At 37.5% G+C, this 20,098-nt stretch overlaps 3 protein-coding genes and 1 long non-coding RNA gene across 5 annotated transcripts; 3 read left to right on the forward strand and 1 right to left on the reverse strand.

Annotated features, from left to right (window-relative positions):
• The first annotated feature begins 3,255 nt into the window (after window positions 1-3,255).
• LOC113507940 lies at window positions 3,256-4,602 on the forward strand. 2 transcript variants are annotated; one of them, XM_026890883.1, is made up of 3 exons: window positions 3,256-3,395; window positions 3,927-4,125; window positions 4,391-4,602. In XM_026890883.1, exons 1-3 carry the CDS (start codon window positions 3,273-3,275, stop codon window positions 4,600-4,602), a joined length of 534 nt encoding a protein of 177 aa, XP_026746684.1. In that variant the 5' UTR covers window positions 3,256-3,272. The 2 variants fall into 2 exon arrangements, 1 of the variants encoding a protein (XP_026746684.1); XR_003401945.1 differs by lacking the exon at window positions 4,391-4,602 and having other exon boundaries at window positions 3,320-3,395; window positions 3,924-4,002.
• Window positions 4,603-6,094: 1,492 nt separating this feature from the next.
• On the forward strand, window positions 6,095-11,284 carry LOC113507939 (myrosinase 1-like). Its single transcript, XM_026890882.1, has 8 exons — window positions 6,095-6,203; window positions 8,269-8,360; window positions 8,757-9,025; window positions 9,123-9,527; window positions 9,618-9,920; window positions 9,992-10,126; window positions 10,211-10,317; window positions 10,718-11,284. The coding sequence occupies exons 1-8, from the start codon at window positions 6,154-6,156 to the stop codon at window positions 10,875-10,877; spliced, it is 1,521 nt and encodes a 506-aa protein (XP_026746683.1). The 5' UTR covers window positions 6,095-6,153; the 3' UTR covers window positions 10,878-11,284.
• A 1,220-nt stretch (window positions 11,285-12,504) lies between these two features.
• Window positions 12,505-14,050, forward strand: LOC113507941. Its single transcript, XR_003401946.1, has 2 exons — window positions 12,505-13,208; window positions 13,602-14,050. It is a non-coding gene; the product is annotated as an uncharacterized LOC113507941 (long non-coding RNA).
• A 2,537-nt stretch (window positions 14,051-16,587) lies between these two features.
• LOC113507942 (proteasomal ubiquitin receptor ADRM1-like) lies at window positions 16,588-19,252 on the reverse strand. The gene is given in 8 exon segments (XM_026890884.1): window positions 16,588-16,878; window positions 17,465-17,546; window positions 17,635-17,740; window positions 18,020-18,207; window positions 18,287-18,399; window positions 18,402-18,497; window positions 18,581-18,917; window positions 19,035-19,252. Coding segments are annotated over 7 exon segments (1,191 nt in total). The 5' UTR covers window positions 18,914-18,917; window positions 19,035-19,252; the 3' UTR covers window positions 16,588-16,605.
• Between the last annotated feature and the right edge of the window lie 846 nt (window positions 19,253-20,098).

The raw sequence follows: 20,098 nt of genomic DNA on the forward strand, positions 1-20,098 counted from the left end.
ATAACCGAATCTTGTTGAAAAGTGACTTTTCAAGAATCATCAACGTCGGTAAAATGCTTCAAGGAATGAATATGAGAGTTCAGTGGTACTTCAGCTAGAGTCACGCAGGGCATATACGACACTCAGGCATATCCCCACGCCGTACCCTCGGCTTGGGTTAAAGTCATTCTTTACCATTCTCAAGTAAGACTGTTGAAAGTTTAAGAAAAGAGCGCTCTAAGCTGTGTAAAAGGATAGTTTTTTAGATGGATTTCGTTCAAATTTAAGTTGAAAACTGAAATAACTAAGCAGATTTCATATGAATCATGCTAGGAAGACATCCCCACCACTGGTGGTTTGCATACAAGGATAGGTATAAAACTAAGAAATAAATACCTAAAATGGCAGAAAAAAAAATAATCCAATGTGACAAGCAAGCAATTATCACTGAGTAACAAAATATAAGTCAAGGGGTCAATAAGTCATCAACTTTATTGCGTTGTTGAATATGATATAAACATGAATCCCTTTTCAAATAAATTATTATTGTCGGTAAAGAAGAGAAGCAAATTCTTGAGCACCCTACGCCGCTCAAAGTCAAAATCGGTTATGTGGAAATTTGTAGAGCCGTTTAATGTTGCTTAGAAACATGTAAGTTTTATTTTTGCCAAAACTCATAAAGCACCTGAATCAAAAAACGAATCAAACCAACTTTCTAAGAGCTGAAAAGGAAAAATGGTCCTAAATGGGGTAGTCCTTCTTTCCGCAACACATATAATGTGTAATCAACCAACAATCTTTTTTTTAAACTTAATGTTTGTAAAGTAAGAATTCTTCATGACACTGGCCTAAAAGAACTATTATAATAAATGACTGTGTTCACTGACGAGGTCGTTGAAAGTGATGACAAGTAAGTATAATACATTCATGAATGCAAATCTTAGTATTATGCATAGAAAATGTGTTCAGCGTAGTCAATGTCACTTGCTGGATAAAATGGTCCAAAATTAAATGTATTTTTATTTTTACTCGAACGTAAAAAAACAGCCAACAAATTGTTACTAGCAAAATCGAGCTTGGGTCAAGGATTAAATTCTTAACTTCTCAATTTTTCGTCATGTTTACTTTACTCCATAAAGAAAACGTTACAGTGAATCTGGATACATGGGCAATAGAATACAACAATACACGTGTAACAACTCATTTATTAAGAAGCTTCCTCAAATAAAATGGCTCTTGACGTTATTCATGGGAGCCACTCAATCGACCTCAATTGTTAACTTTGTAAGAACAACATGCGCCCACCACTCCAACGTTGACTTTATAGACGGCAATTATCTCCATCATTGCTGTATTGTGCCTTTTTAATATTAAAACTGTTGTCTATACAGAAGTCAATAAGAGGCAAGGTCCAATGAAGAGTTAATTAGCCAAATCAATCAGAAATGACATGTTTCTGTAAAATATTGTTTGTGTTCCTCGATTTAGCTATGAATGTTGCCTCACAAAATACATTTTGTCGAGTCTCATAATTACACCTTCTTGCTCAGTTTTTTTTCGCAGGTAGGTACAGGTTTACACATTAATAGATATGGGTTTATATTTGGGTTATGCAAGATAATATCATATTTCATCATTATAAACAAATTTATCTTTAGAGTGACAAATTTGAAAAACTCAACATTGGAAAAGTAAGAATAAAGTTCATGTTGATATGAGTAAGCCTACACCGTTGGACCGATGACCCTAAAAAGGTGGGTGACTCGGACTGGATGCGGAAGTCGGAGGACCTAGTATTGTGCAATGGGAGGCCTGTGTCCAGCAGTGGACTTCGGTAGGCTGAATTGATTTGATTGATATCAGTAAATGCTACGTCATAACTTTCAGTCGTAAACTGTAGATCCTTCACTCAACATACCTTTTAAGAGATTGTTCTCTTCTTCGTGTATCAAATTTCAGAGACCTAGGTGTTACTTTCGACAATGCCCTTATCTTCCACTAACATAAATCAACCCTTGGAATGAAATCCTCTAAGCTAATAAAATTACTATTTTAGACTCTCGTAAAGAGATGATGCGGCGTGTGGATTGTTTATGGTGTATGGATTGCTTAGAAGACCTCGTATATTTTAGTGATTGAAGAAGTGTAATTAACGTTTTGATCTAATTATAAAAAAATATGGTTATTACGTTACATTGGATTACTTTGATTTGAATTGTCTCTCGGCGAAAAAACAATATTTAATATCCATCTGAATATTGCGCAGTAGAAAACTGTCTACGCCATAGCATCGCACCGGACATAGACGTTTTCAGTTTTGTCGCCTGCATACTACCTACAGTCTACACCCTTTTTTTGGTTACGGCGAATCCTCATGAACACCCACTCCCTCGGGGGAGAAATTCGGTAGTGTCAGACTCTTACTGACTAAACGTGTATGGCAATGCGTTGCAATCCTTTATACACCACAGTCTAAGTCCTTATTGCTAGTAATCCAATTGTTCTTTGCTTATGCGATTGTTGAAAAAAAAAACACCAGTTTGTTTTTAACCATTTCGTATAATGTAATGTTCCCGGTTTTAATATTATTATTCTTGAAACAAAAGCACTTTCTCGTATTATCTCGATCTATTAAAATAACATCACACCTAAGTTAAATGGGCGATAACAGGTTACTTATAAAAATCAATAAACCAATAAAATTGATATTGTTTAGGCCATGTGACCGTACTACTGGCGTTCTAAGGTTTCTGTACCATATCTATCTTCACTTCAAGGAAAAACATATGATTTATCTTGGTTAGAGGAAAGTAATGATTTTTCCAGCTATAACCGATATTCAGGCGGGCGAACCTGTCAACAACAGTTAGTGAAAGATAAATACAAAATAGTACACGTGGCCACTTGTTGAAGTTTAAGATGACAATCCCAATCACTCGTCAAAGGTGTTATCAAACATATAGTAACTGTCCTGCTATCGGTTTAGGTATTTAACAACAATTCAAGGTTTCCATCATTATCTCTTGGTGTGGTATATTTATCATTCGCAAACGGACTTAGCCCTATAGATTTTAGAATCTAAGAATGCTACTGGCAACTGGCTGCCCATCTCTAAATCATTGCAGTAAAAATGTAGTGCGTGTAATTTAAACCTGTTAATGAAGTGAATCCTCCTTTCGTCGCCTTCTTGTAGTCTAATTGTCATCAAACATTAAATAACCCAAGTGTCACGATTGACAGACAAATACTTTGATACAAATTATATTGTCGTTATTTGTGTTCAAATATAAATCATGGAAGCGATATCAGCTGAAAAAAACATAATATTTGTAACAAAATGCGGCTTCGACAGCAAAATTAATGTCAAGATTGAGATGAAACCATATCGCCGGAACAACAAAATTTTTATGGTTGAAGTATGGTCCAGTTTTTCACCTACTTACATGTTTAAGTTAGACGATTGAATTCATCTGCTTAGCTTACAATGAGGTATTTCTTTCTCGAAAGCTTTATTTGTCTAGAAGAGAAGTTACCTTAGCCAAAGAGTATTTATGAAGGTGAGTGTGAATGAAGCGAAAGGCAGGTATGCAAAGGGTCACACCCCAGTGTGTTATCTGCTAAAATCGGTGACATCAGACAGACTTTATGTAGCATTATCTTTTAAATTTAGAAACCTACTTAGAGTACAATCAACTAAATCTCAGATAACTGCTAAGTTAGGAACATATGGATGAATCTATGACCGATGCTTACCACTCGACAGGGCTTTTAGAGTTTAGAAAATTGTGAGATTAACATAGGTATAATAAAATACGAAACAACTCTACAAATCTCAAGAGAATTCATTTAATATATTAAATTCAATAGGAAATGTTTTGTAACATAATTGGTGAGTAACAGGAGTGAGGTTACCGTGGTGACGTATTACTAAGTCGTATGTTCAGCAGCTACGCACGGCGACAAGGCTGGGGCGCGTGCGCGTGCTGGCCCGAGAGTTCGCGGGCGACGTGCGCTCCCTGTGGCGGTACGGAGCGCCCTTCCCCACCTTCCTCAAACTCATCGGCACGCTCATCCTCTGTCTGCTCGTCGTGCTGCCCCTCATATACCCCGTGTTCATCCTGATCATCACCTACTTTACATATGAAAGTCTTTCTTGAGGTAATTTGGAAAATTAGCTCCCTTTGTTGATTGATCGTATTGATAAGACTAAAAGGAGGCTATTGTCGAATACGAAGCAAGTGCTGAGTCAGGTTTTCGATACAAATAAATCTGATGGGTATTATTGAGGTTGACATTATAGTGCAGAAATCAATAATCCCGATTGTATCAGTTCCGTTTTCGTATATTTTTGTTGTGTCTGTTAAAAAAGGAGTTTTATAAATAGTTATTATACTGGTTAACACAGTTTAAGACAACTTTCACAGCTGGTGGGTGGACGAGCCGTGGCGGTTCTTTCCGACGACGATAGCGCGGCGCGCTCTCTCCGCCGCGTTCAGGCCGGCGAGCCCTCCAGACGTGTGGAAGGTGCGAGAGGTCCTCACCCGCGGCATCCTGCTCGCGCACTCCCTCGCCACCTCCGTCGACTACCTGTGCGTCATGCAGGGATTACTCGATGAAGCCTAGAATATAGGAAACTACCTATCAAATATAATCAAATAGGTAGACCAAGACACTAGGCCAATTTGAAGAATTTTCTCCTCATTTGTGACATCTGATATTATACAATTGTCATTTACTGGAAAATGTCTTTTATATAATCGATTCGTGATTATGCACGGATGGATCGAAATTATTGCCATTTACGAAATTAGTTACCCTAAAATCTGAATAGAAATAGAAACGTAATATTATCTAAGCAGAAGAAAACAGTTTTCCCAGCAGACAATAGATCTTTGGAAAATTGATAAGCATAAAAATATGGTCGTATTTTTCCATATTGGACTGCTTAACATTTTACGCCAATAGTAATTATTTGAATTATAATATTTAACATTCACAAATATTCATTCCTTTGTCTATCTCTGTATTTGCAAGCCATTATAGAGCGCGCGCAAACTGCACACCGTTCCGTACATATTACCTTACGTATATTATCTCTCGGCGAAATAAAGCAATTAGTTTGGTCGCCGTAAAACCTACAATCAAACAGCTATGTTACAAAAATACAAAGAGAAAGTCTTGGATATTGTTAATATTGAATACTTGCTCTAAGAAATCGTGTTTGTAGTAAGACATAGAGTTACCTACCGATTTGATTTCATATCTACGTTGTATTGAGTGTTGCACTTCCGGATTTCTCATTTTGTTCTTAATTGACTCACAATCAGTGTATAGTTGCAGACGTTGATATTTATAACTAGCGTTCGGATCAAAGTAAGTCTAAAATCCACTAGAAATATCATACTTATTTTTTTCTTAATAAATCAGCGAATATTAGATTATTTTTACAATGAATGTTAAGCCTTTCTATACTTGAGATAATTTTATTTAGCTCCAATTTATCTTGCATCGGTCTTTAATATACAGAGTGTCCAAGTATGTTTAAATGGGATAATAAATTAAAGTCTAACTTAGTAAAAGAAACCCAATGTTATCTGCAAAATTATGCATTGCAGTGTGTCTGAATTCAAATCTTTACACCTTAGTAGTTTTTTTCCATCAAAATGAATTCGTTTAAGTTAATTTACAATCCAACAAAGCGTTGTTTAACATTTTATCGACATTTTATTTAAAACTTTTAATCGAGATACTATAAATATGCTTTCTACCGAATATGAAAATCGTTATATCCTCGAAGTTCATACTTTTAACTTCACACAATTTTGTTTTGTAGGTCTTGATCCGAGGCTTCTGTAGTTTTTAGCACTCTACACTACACTCTCACTTCACACCCTTTATATCTTACCGATAACTCAGCCTACAGCAGTCCAAATTTCTCTCAAGTCCCTCCCATAGTCTTAAAATAAGTAGGACACAGAATTTTGTTGCTATGATAACTTATAATATAACGTAATCCCTTGTCAGTCAAAGAACACTTGAACTATCTTTTGTATCTCTAAAATATCCACTTGAATTATCACACCGACAAAGATTCTTAAGGTGGACGAACTAACTTATATTGGCGTGTGGCGAGCTCAGTGCAGTTCGTCGTCGGCGACGGAGCGACTCGGAGCTATGGCGGTGACAACTTGGAGCATTATCGGGCTGCTGGCGCTGTGCCACTCGTGAGTGTGTTTGTTGATACTGCCCCACCATAACACCATTATCAGTGTCACCGGTTAACAAGTTTTCGATAATATTTTCTCTTGTAGTTTCAACTTAGATTTAAAGGTCAATAACTTTGCCCAGAGATAATTAATACATTCAACTGCAAGTCACAATCCCCACTATAGCCTCATTTGGTACTTGAGTGCCATTGAGGTACGAATATCGATTCATTGAACACCCTTGATTGGGTTGAAGGAAAAAACCTTGTGTCATGAAATTGGTGATCTATTCCTTTCTAATACCAAAACCTAATACCACTGGTATTAATTAATTATCCCAGTAAAATTCTATTCTATTCCGAACGAATATCACTCATAAACGAATCCCAAAATTAGTAAAATGGTTATGAAGGTACAGACAGTAATAAAAATGCTGTGAAATATGATTTTAAGTTAGTAGAGTTTTTAAACTTGTTTAAGTGAAGTAGGAAATAATTGCACAAATACCTAAAGAATAAAATAAAGCTTTTCCATCAAATCAATAGGTATCATTCATTTTTGACTTTAAAATGCAGTAAATAAAAACTATCAAAAAAAATGTATTAAAATTACTCTTAAACACTAAAAATTACAATCAACTACTATTATATAGAGATTTTTTTTTTTTGCTTTGTAAACTAATATAAAATTTTAGCATGACAATCAACATTAAATATAAAAAATCTACTTTTGTTAACTTGGTCTTATCTTTAAAGGTAATATGTAAAAAATCAACCTTTTATCTAAAAAAATATTTTTAACTCGGCACAATTATCTAATTTTTGGTAACAATAACATATTTGTATTTTACTAAAATTATTTTTTAGTTTTTCCAGGCAGTGACCGACTGTAATTTGACATGTTTGATCCTTTGGTTATTTATCACAGTTTCCCCCACACATCGTTTTACGTGTGGTGCTCTTTTCTCTATTGGTGTTGCGACCACTATTCTATTTGTAAGGCGGCCTCTTCTTTCAGCGCTACCAGAAGCTAATGTAAATTTACGTTTTTCAGCACAGTAGTAGTTAGTTTTAAATGCCAAAATTCTATGTCATTTGTAGTTCGATGACGTTCACCATGGAAACACCAAACGTCTCTCTTTTTTTAAAAGCAAAATAAACGTTTTCTGCGACTGTACTTAAAGTTATGTTATGGTATTCTTTGGGAATACTTTAGGTATTTCTTTTAAATATTTGAAATTTGGTGTCCGTTTGGAGTAAAATAATAATTTATATTCCAAACTAATACCATTGGTATTAGAAAGGAATAGATCAAATTAGTAATATTTAAGGAAAACTAATATTTTTAACGTCTATGAAGACTTACAGATTTTTGTATCAGTTTTGTATTCAGGATATAAAAATCTTATCATTAATTGTATGTAAATAATAGTTGTATTGAGAGTAGCATAGAAAATATATACCCTAATACGAACAAACGTTTGCTTTCTTTAACAATTGCTTTCACCAAAACTTTAATATTTAGTCATTTTAAATGTTCTTTTCGAATGTTGTTTATTAACAATGTAATGAATGACGACTAACATTTTAACACCGGTACCTAAGTGTAACCGCTACGCATCGATGCACACCAAGTTTATTTACATTGGCGGCCACTATGCTTCGTCGGTCTATCATGGCGGGTCTATTCTTATCAGGTCGTAGGTTCGATTCCCACCTAGAAAGAGTTTGTGTGATAGGCACGATAATTTGTTCTGTTTTTCGGTATAAAATTCATATTTGAATTTATTTAAGTAAGTAAGTGGTAGTTGTATGCTGTAAAACAGTTGTGTTATCAGTTCGTTAATTTGGAGACAGTGGAAACAAAACAGCTTTGTAAAGGCAAGATTTTTGTAAAGCCTTTCTTTTTTAAATCCTCTTCAGTTAGTATTAATGATTATCATTGTGATTGCAGTTGTTAAACGAAAGCACATGACATAAAGATGTACACATAAATTACTTACAAAAAAATTGGATAGTCCCAAAAAGTTAAAAGTTTTATTCAATAAAAATCTACATTTGTCCGTAAAACATTAATGTTACAGAAGCATTGCTGGGTACACAAAATTCCCACCGGGATTCACTTTTGGCGTAGCAACAGCATCCCACCAGATCGAGGGAGCATGGAACGTCAGCGGTAAGATGTTTACTTGTTTACTACCTTCACAACCTTATCGTACCGTTGAAGTGGTATTCCGATATCTTGGACCGGACCTGACAGAATCGATACTCGATCAAATGTTATCACCATGCGAGATGGGATAAGAAATCTTAATTCCAAATTCTCCTCTAAGAATACGGAACTTTATTAAGAGACCTATCTGATGTCATTTGTTGTGATAAAAATAGGAGGACAATATTCATTATCTATTGTATTACATAAAGATGTTTTCAAAAGAGCCATCTGCTACATGTAGATTACCGTGTAGGAATTGCAAGTCCTATAATTCGACTACTTATTTTCAGATCTTTAAGCTCCACTCGAACCGAGCTGATCCGACCCGATAAATAATTTAAACCTATACATTTCCAGGTAAATCCGAAAACGTATGGGATCGTCTAACCCACACACGTCCCGAACTAATCGCGGACGGTACCAACGGAGACATTGCTTGTGACTCGTACCACCGTCTTCATGAGGATGTCGAGGAACTGGTCGCCCTTGGTGTTCACTTCTATCGGTTCTCTTTGTCCTGGTCTCGTATCCTGCCCACCGGCCGCATCGACTACGTTAACCCCGATGGCATCCGCTACTACAACGAACTCCTTGACCTTCTAGCCGAAAACAACATTGAGCCACTTGTAAGATTTTATTGTATTTAATTGTTTAAACACCAAATCAAAACTCCTTCATCGCCCAGTGACGGAGTATAACCTGAAATACTTTATAATTTTCTAGGTCACCCTGTTCCACTGGGACTTACCTCAGTCACTTCAAGATTTGGGAGGCTGGGCTAATCCTAAGATGATTGACTACTTCTACGACTACTCGGACTTCTGCTTTAAAGAGTTCGGAGGTAAAATTAAATCTTGGATTACCTTCAACGAGCCCTACGAAATTTGCGAAGATGCCTACGGTGATGAAAAGAAAGCCCCGGCAATAGACAGCCACGGCGTAGGAAACTACTTGTGCAGTGATACCTTGTTGAAAGCTCACGCTGAAAGCTACCACTTATACAATGAAACTTACCGCCCCGTCCAAAACGGAAGAATCTTCATCTCCATCAACTCCATCTGGTACGAGCCCAGCGACCCGGAGAACTCTGAACTTGTTGCTTTGGCAGAAGTAGCCAATCAATTCAAAGTAAGCTGAATATTTATGAAATATGTAATCAACGAATTGTTAAAATAATCGAATAACATATTTGACCGTAATTTTCTTTTTTATATCTAGTTCGGGTGGTTCGCTCACCCCATCTTCACCGTTGAAGGAGGCTACCCAAAAGTGATGGTGGAGAACATTGCTCGTCAGAGCGAAGCTGAAGGCTTAAGGAAACCTCGTCTTGAACAATTCGACGCCTACTGGATCCAGAGGATCAAGGGTACATCAGACTTCTTGGGTATCAACCACTACACCACTCATCTGATCACTGGTGCTGGCGTCGACCCTATTGCTAAGTCACCATCTTGGTTGAAGGACATCGGTGCAGTGACTACCATGGAAGTTGGTGGAGATTCTGCTTCTGAATGGCTTAGGGTAAATATTTATTACCTTGTGTGGTGCTGTAATTGTGCGGCAATAGGTTGTACTTACTCTTCTTCTTTTAGGTGGTCCCAACTGGTTTCGCTAACTTGCTGCGTTGGTGCAAGATCTCTTACAACGACCCCCCAATTTACATCACTGAAAACGGATTCTCTGACCGCGGTGATTTGGAAGACTACGGTCGCATCAAATACTTCAATGTAAGCTAAATTCCATTATTCTATTTACGAAACTGTGTTATAATATAGTAGTTATAACTATTAATTTTATATTTGTGATTGTAGGACTACCTGTCTGAAATCCTTAATGTGATCAACGACGACAAAGTCAATGTACTTGGATACACCGCCTGGACCCTTATGGACAACTTTGAATGGAGGGCTGGATTCTCGTGAGTTATGACTAAAATAACTTTGAAACTACTGCCAGAGTTAGCACTTTTAAACATCGATTTTTTTTTAATAATAATAAATAAATAATGCGGACAACATCACATACACTGTTCTGAACCCAAGTAAGCTGCTACAGCTCTTGTGTTATGGAGTTCAGATAAAATGAAGGTACCACAGACACCCAGACCCGAGATAATGTAGAATTGTGAGCCTTATAGACAAAAATATTAAGCTTCGAGGCAAGTTAAAATTTAGGTCCTGCGCCTAAAGTCTTTCCGATCAAGTCAGATTGCCTTTGCGCGCACGTTTGTGCACTATAATATCTTACATGCTCAATATCAATCAGGACATTATTAGTTTTGCTTTATTGATCAGCAAATTAATTTTGTCATTTCACAGTGAGCGCTTCGGGTTCTACTACGTGAACATCACGGACCCCGCACGTCCGCGCACCCCAAAGCTGTCGGTGCAGTACTACCGCGAGCTCATCGACAACCACGAGCTGCCGCATTTCGACCGCTACAAGGATCCCTCCGTAAGAACTGCACGCCGCTGCTAGCTTGCCATTATATTCATACTTACTTAAAACTATCAAATCTATACCTATACTTCTGCAGGACATGTTTTAAACACAGGACAAATAACATTTGAACAGAGTTTTGTGCTCTTCATTATTGTACCAGCATGCCATGTCAAGTGCAGCATGCATGAATCGGAAAAAGATTTATATTCACAGTTTTATAATACCTTTACTGTTTCTGATGTAGAGCCAAGCTATATTCGGTACTGTTAATTAGTCTGTGGTTTGAAGCATGCAGTAAAACATTCCTGCATCTATTTATTTCTCTGGCATGCAAAATCAAAGGCAACTTTTTATGGCATTTCGCAGAATGGTGAATAGTTTTCCTTGCTTGTATCCTTGTTGTCAAGCTATACTATGTCTGCTCCAATTAAACTGTTTCAGTGCTATAGCCTGTCTAGTCTTAATTATGTACAACCCATAAGTATATAACACATAGGAATGTACATATGGCTAAGTATTAAAGTGAACAAAAATATTTCCTTTTTTGGTGTGATATCGTGAAATAAAATCGACTGGTTTAATTACCCCCTTTTAGTATGTAATACAAAATCGCTAACGGGCTTGAAGTCAAATTGAATTTAAGCAATAACTCAATAGGGTAGTTTTCGTTACTACATAAGGTGAGAAGTGTAGGCTATCATAGCTAACACTAAATAACGGGAGTTTGTTAGACCGATGTGTAGGGGAACTAAGGGATAAGAATTTCTGATAACTAATGACCAAACAGGGAACAGTTTTATGAGACCAGTAGCTGGATGATTGGACTTGAGACATTAAAAGGTGTAGTTTAGGAATAAGGGGATGAGCAGAAAACTGAAGGATCCTGAAGAAAAAATTATCTGACAGAAATTGTCTCCTAAGGTGTAACGGAGTTTCACCACACTCCACTTGAAGGGCATTTATCGGACTAGATTTCATGGCACCAGAAATAATCCGGAGGGCCTTAGATTGAATTAAGTCTAATTTTTTGAAAGCCATAATACTTCCAGGTACAAGGGTAAACAAACCATAATCTAAAACACTTCTAATTATTGCGTTATAAATTAACTTTAATGAGAAAGGATGAGCGCCCCACCAAACTCCGGATAAGCACCTAAGCATATTTAAATGTTTTTCACATTTATTAATAATATGTTCGCAATGTTGAACACCACTAAGCTTATAGTCTAAAATGACGCCCAGATATTTAAAATAGTCTTTGAAAGGAATAGGATTTCCGTTATAGGAAATGGTACATTGAGGAATATTTCTTTTACGTGTAAAAATGACACTTGCGCTTTTAGAAGTAGACAATTCCAAACCGTTCAACTGTAACCATGAGGATAATGATGTCAAAGCCGAAGTAATATCCGAACAGGCTTTTTCCACGGAATGACTTGAACTATAAAATAATAAATCATCGGCATACTGCAGTACTTTGACTCCGTTGTTTACGGATTTATCCAGGTCATATGTATAAATATTATATAAAAGGGGACTTAATACAGATCCCTGAGGAAGGCCTCTCCAAACCTTACGGGATAATTTATGATCAGCTAAAGGCATATCTATGGAACGATCAGATAAAATGTTAATAATAAAATTACAAAGATTCAACGGTACTCGAAGCTCACTTAGTTTAGTATGTAATACGGATACTAGGACATTATCATAGGCTGCATTTATATCTAAGAAAACAGCTGCTGTAGACTGGTTATTAGAAAAAGATAAACGGATATCAGTTGTTAAAATACTTAAGCAGTCCATAGTACTTTTACCTTTTCTAAAACCATATTGTGAAGAGGATAGAAGGCCTTCACTTTCGATGTACCATTCTAGACGATTTTTAATTAGATTTTCAGCTAATTTGATTAATACTGAGGACAGTACTATTGGGCGGTACGAGGAAATATCAGAAGGCGCTTTGTTTGGTTTTAAGAATGGTAACACCATTTGACGTTTCCATTCTTCAGGGATGTTTCCTGTTGTCATTACGGTATTAATCAACTCCAAATAGTAACTAAGAATATTATCACTCAGATGTACGAAAAATGAGTATGGAATGCCATCTAGACCAGGAGCGGAATCTACAGTATTTTGCACAATCCCCTTTAATTCACTTAGGGAGAACGGGAGGTGTAATGTATTAGTTGTAGACTGTTTCGAACTATCGGCATTTGTTCCGCACGGTGCACAACAAATGTTCTGAGGAACCCATGGTGGAGCCAAATGGTCCAGGAAGTCAGAGGCTAAAGAATCAGGAATAGCAGGCGTCGGCTGTGTAAAAACGGACCTGAATTTACGAATATTTTGCCAAACTATAGTAGGGTGGGTATTTGGGGAAATTGTTGAGCAGAAACTCTGCCAACCTGTATATTTTTTTTTCTTTAAAAGTTGTCTGGTGTCTGTAATAACATTAGTCAGTGCCTCAAAGTTAATATCAGACATATCACGATTATAATTAAGTTCAGCTTGTTTACGTTTTTTAACAGCCTCTGTACACTCTGAGTCCCACCACGGGGGTTTAGGAATTAAAGTAACATTTTCACTTTTAGTACGGAAAGTTTCATTAGCTGCAGTTATTATTAACCTAACTAAAGCATTAGCACATGCATTTTCATTGCCATCTGAAATAGGCGGGAGAGTAGTCAACTTTGTGTCAGCACTACTTCTATACTTTTCCCAATGAATGCTATTCCTATCAGGCAGTTTATGTTTCAGGTTTGATCGTCTCTTTGAAATAGTTGGCATAGAGAATGGGCTGGAAATAACTATTGGGAAATGGTCACTGCCATATGTAGAAGAAAGGGTATTCCAGGTTAGTGAAGAAGCTAGATTAGGAGAACAAATGGATAGATCCACAGCACTGTTATTCTGATTAGGGGCTGACCGCCGAGTGGCGATACCTGTATTTAATATGCATAGATTATGTTGGTCTATTATGTCAAGTAAGTCCTGCCCATAGTTGCTTGAAATTGAGCAGCCCCAACATTGGTGGTGGCAATTTAAATCTCCCATTATAATTAAAGGTCTTGGAAGAATAGAGAAGAGATGGTTGATCTCAAGAAGTAAAGAAGAAGAAGGGTGAGGAACATAAATAGAGACAAGGCAAAGATTGTATACTTTAATAGCAACAATTGAAATGTCCTCACTATGTGGTGGGAAGGAAATGATAGAAAAGGGGATAGAATTCTTGATAAGTATGGCTACTCCACCATACCCATCAAGTCTATCATCTCTAATAATTAAATAATTTTTAATTTTAAAAACATTATGTGGCTTCAGCCAAGTTTCTGCTAAAGCAAAAACTGAAGGCTTATATCTATTAAGTAAATAAATTATGTCACTTTTTTTGCTCAATAGGCTGCGACAATTCCACTGTATTATGCAGTCCATGATTGGTGGGAAGGGTAAAAGTATTAAGAAAAGAGGCAGCGTTGGACGGTGAAATATTAAATTGAGAGAGGAGTTGTAAGAAAGCTGTAATGAAATCATTTATAGACATGTTACTATTAGTTTCATTTTTATTCTTATTTTCATTTATTGTTAAAGCACACCCATTTGATGGCTGTGGTTCTTGAAAATCTTTAATAATATTTTTGTGTGCTTCAATGTCATAACCTTGGGTGGTTTTAGGTGGCGATCGGGGTTTCATAAAAATTGTTTTTTTATAGCTTGTGGTGGTATTAGGTATACGATTAGAAATAACTACAGGCTTGTTTGAAAAATTTTTTGACGGAGAGGATAAAAGCGTTTCTGCATAAGTTCTGCCTACTGGTGGATGTACTTTCATGGCTTCAGCATATGAAACAGAATTTTGGGCCATGTAAGTTTTAATTTTTTTTTGCCTATCAAATTCAGGGCAAGATTTGTTGGATGCAAAATGATATCCCGAACACATACAACATGATGCATGGTCTTCATCGACATCACAGCTGTCCCCTGTGTGGCCCTGGCCACATTTAAAGCACCTGGGCTTTGACCTGCACTGCAGTTTTGTATGACCATACCGGCAACAGTTGTAGCATTGTATTGTGGGAAAAATATATAAATCTACAGGTAAACTATTGTAGCAAATAAAAATGCGTTTCGGTAGAATTTGTCCATCAAATGTGACAACTACGGATTGTGCAGGTTTCCAGGTAATAGCGCCATCTATGAATGTTTTAAAATTTATGCGCCTAACTTTAATTATAGGACCACAACCTAAAGGTACTGAAATATTTTCACCGATTTCCTCTGGAGACCATTCTGCAGGGACCCCTCGAACTAAGCCCATCCTTGTGACATTAAATGTCGGAATGTAGGCTTTTAAATTCTGTGCCTCTAAACTCTTATTAGTAAGAAAATTATTAGCGTCTGTGTGGTTGGAAAAAGCCATGGAAATTTTGTTTCGCCCTATCCGCTTAACGCTACCATTAATTATGTTAGTGAAAGAATGTTTTTTTAAAAATTTGCCGAAGGTGATAGGATGCAATGTGGTACCGTCGTTAGGTGATGTAACTTCTTTTTGAACATGTATCACATATGGTGCACTATCTGTTTTTTCGTAGTTTTTTCTGCCTATGGATGTTTGAGGAGTAACCGGAACTGGGTTCTTTGGAGTATTATTACTTATGTTCTCGGAAAAACTTTGGGGATCTTGACATCCGCAGCCAACCGAATCAGTGCCAATGTGCCTCCGACGACGCTTATTGCAGTGTTTGCACACATGCATACGTCTTTTTAGACTCCGGGTCGATGTGGACCCATCAGTTTCCATTCCAGACTCATTGGACTGGATGGTCACAAAATTACCTGCCGGGGGAACAAAGTCCCCCGGGTCAGGCGGGTCGTTCATTGTAATCTTAAGTAATTAGTTAAAAATGACTTACCAATGGAAGGAAAAAGTATATTTACACTAAGAAGAAAAGAATATGTACATAAACTTACTACTATTGATGATTAAAATGATTAAAATACTAAAAAATTGTTTTTTTTTCCCAAGAAACCAAAAAACCGCGTCCGCCAAGTTTGAAAGTTTCCCGCGCTTTTCAAAAATGTTAAACCTAACTCTGTAACCCGGAAGCAGTATATTTGAACGGATACAATGGATACTAGAATCAATGTCAGTCGTATTTTTAACAATAATGTCATAAAGACCAATTAGGATAAGAAAATATTAAAAATTACTAAAATAATACAATTAATAAATAAATAGGGCGGAGATGAGGAGAACGTTGGCCATAAATCTATGATCATCTTGTTGACATTATTACGGACTTTTACCTACCGATTAGGCTTCTTATTCAACAATAACCAACGTTCCTAAGTAAAAGCTGAAACAATGATCCCACCAAGATTGCGTATAGCGCCATCTATAAAGGGTAGTAGAGGTTCAACAGTTGACAGCCGTCAAGAGATGGCGCTCTAATCGTATAACAGGCTTGCTTTACTGCAATGTGTTTCTCATTACTATTATTTAAATAAAGTAAATGCTCTTTAGAAGTCAAGTTTCATACCTTTCTTTAGAAAGGTATGCGGTAAACTTGACTTCTAGTCTGTAATGTGTAAGCTTGCCTGCTTGCTCGAGATTCCACTGAGTTAATTAATGAATTCATTCTCAGGTTATCAGTAAAACAAACTCAGTAAAACAAATTGGAAAGAAAACTCTATATATGTATTTTTATGTTACAAGAAATCTGTGACGAAAATTAAACAAAAAAAATGGCATATTCCAAGCTTTTTAAAACAACTTAACTAAAATGTTAATCAAGTGACATTTCTGCATCATCGTCTTTCTTGTCACCTTTATCTTCTTTGGGTTTATCATCCTTCTTCTTGTCATCCCTTCTTTGGGCTTATTTTCAGACGCATTGGATGTTGTTTCAAGAGCTTTAAAGAAAGCCTGCATATCACCCGTGTTTGCAGCGGATGCGACTTCCGAAGGCAGACCGAATTGTGATATTACGGGACCCATTTGACCAGAAGTCAATGCCGACGAGAATTGGTTAGCAGCCTAAAACACAAGGTAACATTAGTAAAATTTAAAAATGTGCGATTACATTACAGTTCTATAATTATAGTTTTCAGTTAAAAATTATGAATACATGGGAATTTATTAAAATGTTTATAAGAGGTAGTTTCTTTCTCCCCTGTTCAATATCATTTTATACCCTAAGATATGCATTATTAACGTCAGTAATTTAATTCTTTAAGAAATAGTCGGAATCGAAATATTAATCTTCATCATTTATCAGTGTTTTACTCATGCAGATTTGTGATCAGTTCGTAAGTGGGATTTAATAGTGAATCTTTTACACATCCAGAAATTTAATAAATTACGCTTTAATCACAACTTACCTAGCTGTGATTTAAATACAAAGACAGAGAGCAATTTGATGAAAGGAAAGCATTCCATGCACCACACGCAAACCGTCAAACCAATAAAGCGTTATGAAAATAGGACGAGCGCGCATCGCCGTAAAGAATCGAAGCCAGGCGCGAGTTGAGTCCCCGCCGGCGACGTGTCGCAGCCGAAGACGGAGCGCTATACGTGAAGGTTCACCTGAGCGAACTGCCGGTGAGAGCAGGGTGGTCCTTACATCGTCCTGGGCGGCACCGGACGGCGCGGGCGGCAGGTGCGGCGCCAGGCGCGGCGCGTTGCTGCCGAGCTGGCCGTCGACACTACGTCGGGGGACGCCAGCGCCGCCGCCAGGTCCACACGCGCAGCCCCGCCGCCGCCCGCCGCAGCCGCCGCGGCCCCCGCGCCGGCCGCGCCGCCGCGCCCCCAGCTCCAGCCTCGCTTTCCGGAGGAGCGTTGCCTAGTCCCGAGAAGTAGCGTTGCAGGTCTGACAGGTAAATCTGTCCGCCCGCTCCATCTACAAGTTATGTTTCTATGAAAACCTTGAATAAGGTAATGTAACTGTACCTTTTTCATGTATCAAGGTTATTGGCCTATTTTATTGATATCTATGATATTTAAACTAAAGGAAATTTCACACACTTGGAATTTATAGACGAGTTAGACAGATTTTAGAGGAGTTCAACTGTCAAAAAAACTTATTATTTTAGAGGTTGATGTGATGTATATGTATGTCATCAATCATTTATTTTGCGAGTGTATTATAAGAAAGGTTAAGTATTCATTTTAAATATACCACGGGGCTGAGTTGCTGTAGCTGTATTTGGTGGAGTAGCTGTGGGTGCAGGCACATCGCGGGCACGCGAGGGAGTGCGCGTGGCACCGGACTCAGTAGTGCGTGGCGCGCTGCCACCGCGACTACTGTTGCCACTGCCTGCTGATGGACGGGCACTTGTGTTGCCACTGTTGCTACTGCTGTTGTTCCTGATAAATAAATGATATGTTTATGTTATGACATGTATGTTTAAGAAAGAAACAACGAAATGTGTCTGCTTTTATTTACCCCATAGTGCCAAGTAGAGATGAGAGTCCTCCTATCTGGCCTACTCCACCTAGAAGTTGCATCAGCTGCTGCTGGGACATATTGTTCAAAATGTTTTGCAGTTCACCATCCTGAGCACCCCACTACTTCCTCCACGGCCTCCTGATGTAGGTGGGTTGTTCAAGGCTTCATTGATGCGCCTGCAGTAGTCATCATCCTTGTCGGTTTTAGGCTCCTAGTAAACAAAATATTGAAGCAAATATAATTTACAAAATCGGCATGAATTATAGAGGTGATGTGGATAAAGAAGAATACATACCTGCATCCAAAAAAATATTTTTTGGAAAAAGACTTGAACTTTAAAACATAAACCCTGCCAGTAGTACATTCCCCAACACGAACAAATTCACAATCGTCTGGAAAGATTAGCAGGTCATCCTCGACTTCGCCAGTTGTTCTGTCTTTCCAACAGAAATGCATCAAGGAATCCTCTCCCTGATACACGTACAAAAGACCTTTCCTCTTATCAGGATGTACCATGCGGCCCTTCAGTGTCATCCTTCCAGCACGAAATTCAACCAGGTGCTTATTGCCTCCTGAGCTGCCGCCTAACCCAGATGTATTACCGAAAAGCGCTGTCGCCGACATATTGCTGAAATAGTAAATACTTCATGATATAAAACGTTATAAACAAGACAAAATTTACAGACAGACAGTAAAAACAACGCTTAACATTCTCAATCAAGGCCTACTCAAAATATCAACTTACATGCACAAAATATATCTGCGTCAATAACTTTTAAAGTGTTAAATAAGTTTATTTATATTTTTATCACAATTAAATTGGTAAAATATATGACAAAAACAGGCAATTCACCGAATGAATGAATGAGAATGACTATGATTTTTGTAAGAATAAGAAAGTCGGAATGACAAGGCAAGACAAGCAGCCACAGCGTCAGTCAACGTACCACAGAAAAAAAGCAAGGCTGTTAATTTATAAACCACAGATTATTAACAGTTAAAGTCAAGCTGCGCGTTAACTAGACTATCCAGTATCCAATGTATTTGGGCCTTGGATAAGCCTAGGAAAGTTTTGGTTCTATATAATTGAATAAAGTAAATAGTAGAAAATGTTGAGCCTGCCTTTGCAGTCGCTCGTCGCTCGTTTGCAGCGACAAATCTGGTCACGTGATATGTAGCGATATAACTCAAAATGTTGAGCTTTATCGATGAGAAAAGATCATAGATATTAATCTACTATGGAGTGTAGAGAAAAGAAAAGAAAAAATAAAGCGGTCGAGACAAGTCGATTTCGATATAAATTATATAGAAGTGGTGCTGCAAACGGTCTCTAAATTAATTCCCGTTAATAATGGAATCGGACAAGGTCAATACTTTAAAACGGACTTTGAGAATCATCCTTGTTTTAAGGGATATAAAAGGATGTCTATTGACGATAGCTATTATATCTTTCCGATGGCAGGTAATTAACATCATTCTGTCTATCATCGAGGATAGTGTAAATCCACGTATTGGACAATTCCGCGGACCCAACAATTTTTTTTCGGCGAACTTTCTGAATACGTTCTCTAATGAGCAATCTGTTGACACTGAGCAACCCAGTTTCAATGTTTTTTTAATAACCGCCATATCGTTAATTTCTTTCAATTGGAATCACCGCCACTACGGTACGAAATAACTAATGAGGTTAGGAAATCTGACCAAATTTATCGCTGCAAACGAGCGACCAGCGACTCCATGAAGCAGCGACTTTTCGAGTAGCGGGAAATTAAAAATGGGGTCACGTGATCACATTTTGTCGCTGGGAAA

The sequence above is a fragment of the Trichoplusia ni genome, unplaced genomic scaffold (assembly GCF_003590095.1).
Source record: "Trichoplusia ni isolate ovarian cell line Hi5 unplaced genomic scaffold, tn1 tig00003502, whole genome shotgun sequence".
Taxonomy (NCBI): Eukaryota; Metazoa; Arthropoda; class Insecta; order Lepidoptera; family Noctuidae; genus Trichoplusia; species Trichoplusia ni.

Excerpts from the sequence above, each read along its gene's own strand:
- LOC113507940 (XM_026890883.1), top strand. The coding sequence starts at position 3,273 with ATGGAAGCGATATCAGCTGAAAAAAACATAATATTTGTAACAAAATGC. Across the intron at positions 3,396-3,926 it reads ACAAAATTTTTATGGTTGAA|CTACGCACGGCGACAAGGCT; the intron begins GTATGGTCCAGT and ends TATGTTCAGCAG. Across the intron at positions 4,126-4,390 it reads CACCTACTTTACATATGAAA|ACAACTTTCACAGCTGGTGG; the intron begins GTCTTTCTTGAG and ends ACACAGTTTAAG.
- LOC113507939 (XM_026890882.1), top strand. The coding sequence starts at position 6,154 with ATGGCGGTGACAACTTGGAGCATTATCGGGCTGCTGGCGCTGTGCCAC. Across the intron at positions 8,361-8,756 it reads GGGAGCATGGAACGTCAGCG|GTAAATCCGAAAACGTATGG; the intron begins GTAAGATGTTTA and ends ATACATTTCCAG. Across the intron at positions 9,921-9,991 it reads CTGCTTCTGAATGGCTTAGG|GTGGTCCCAACTGGTTTCGC; the intron begins GTAAATATTTAT and ends TTCTTCTTTTAG.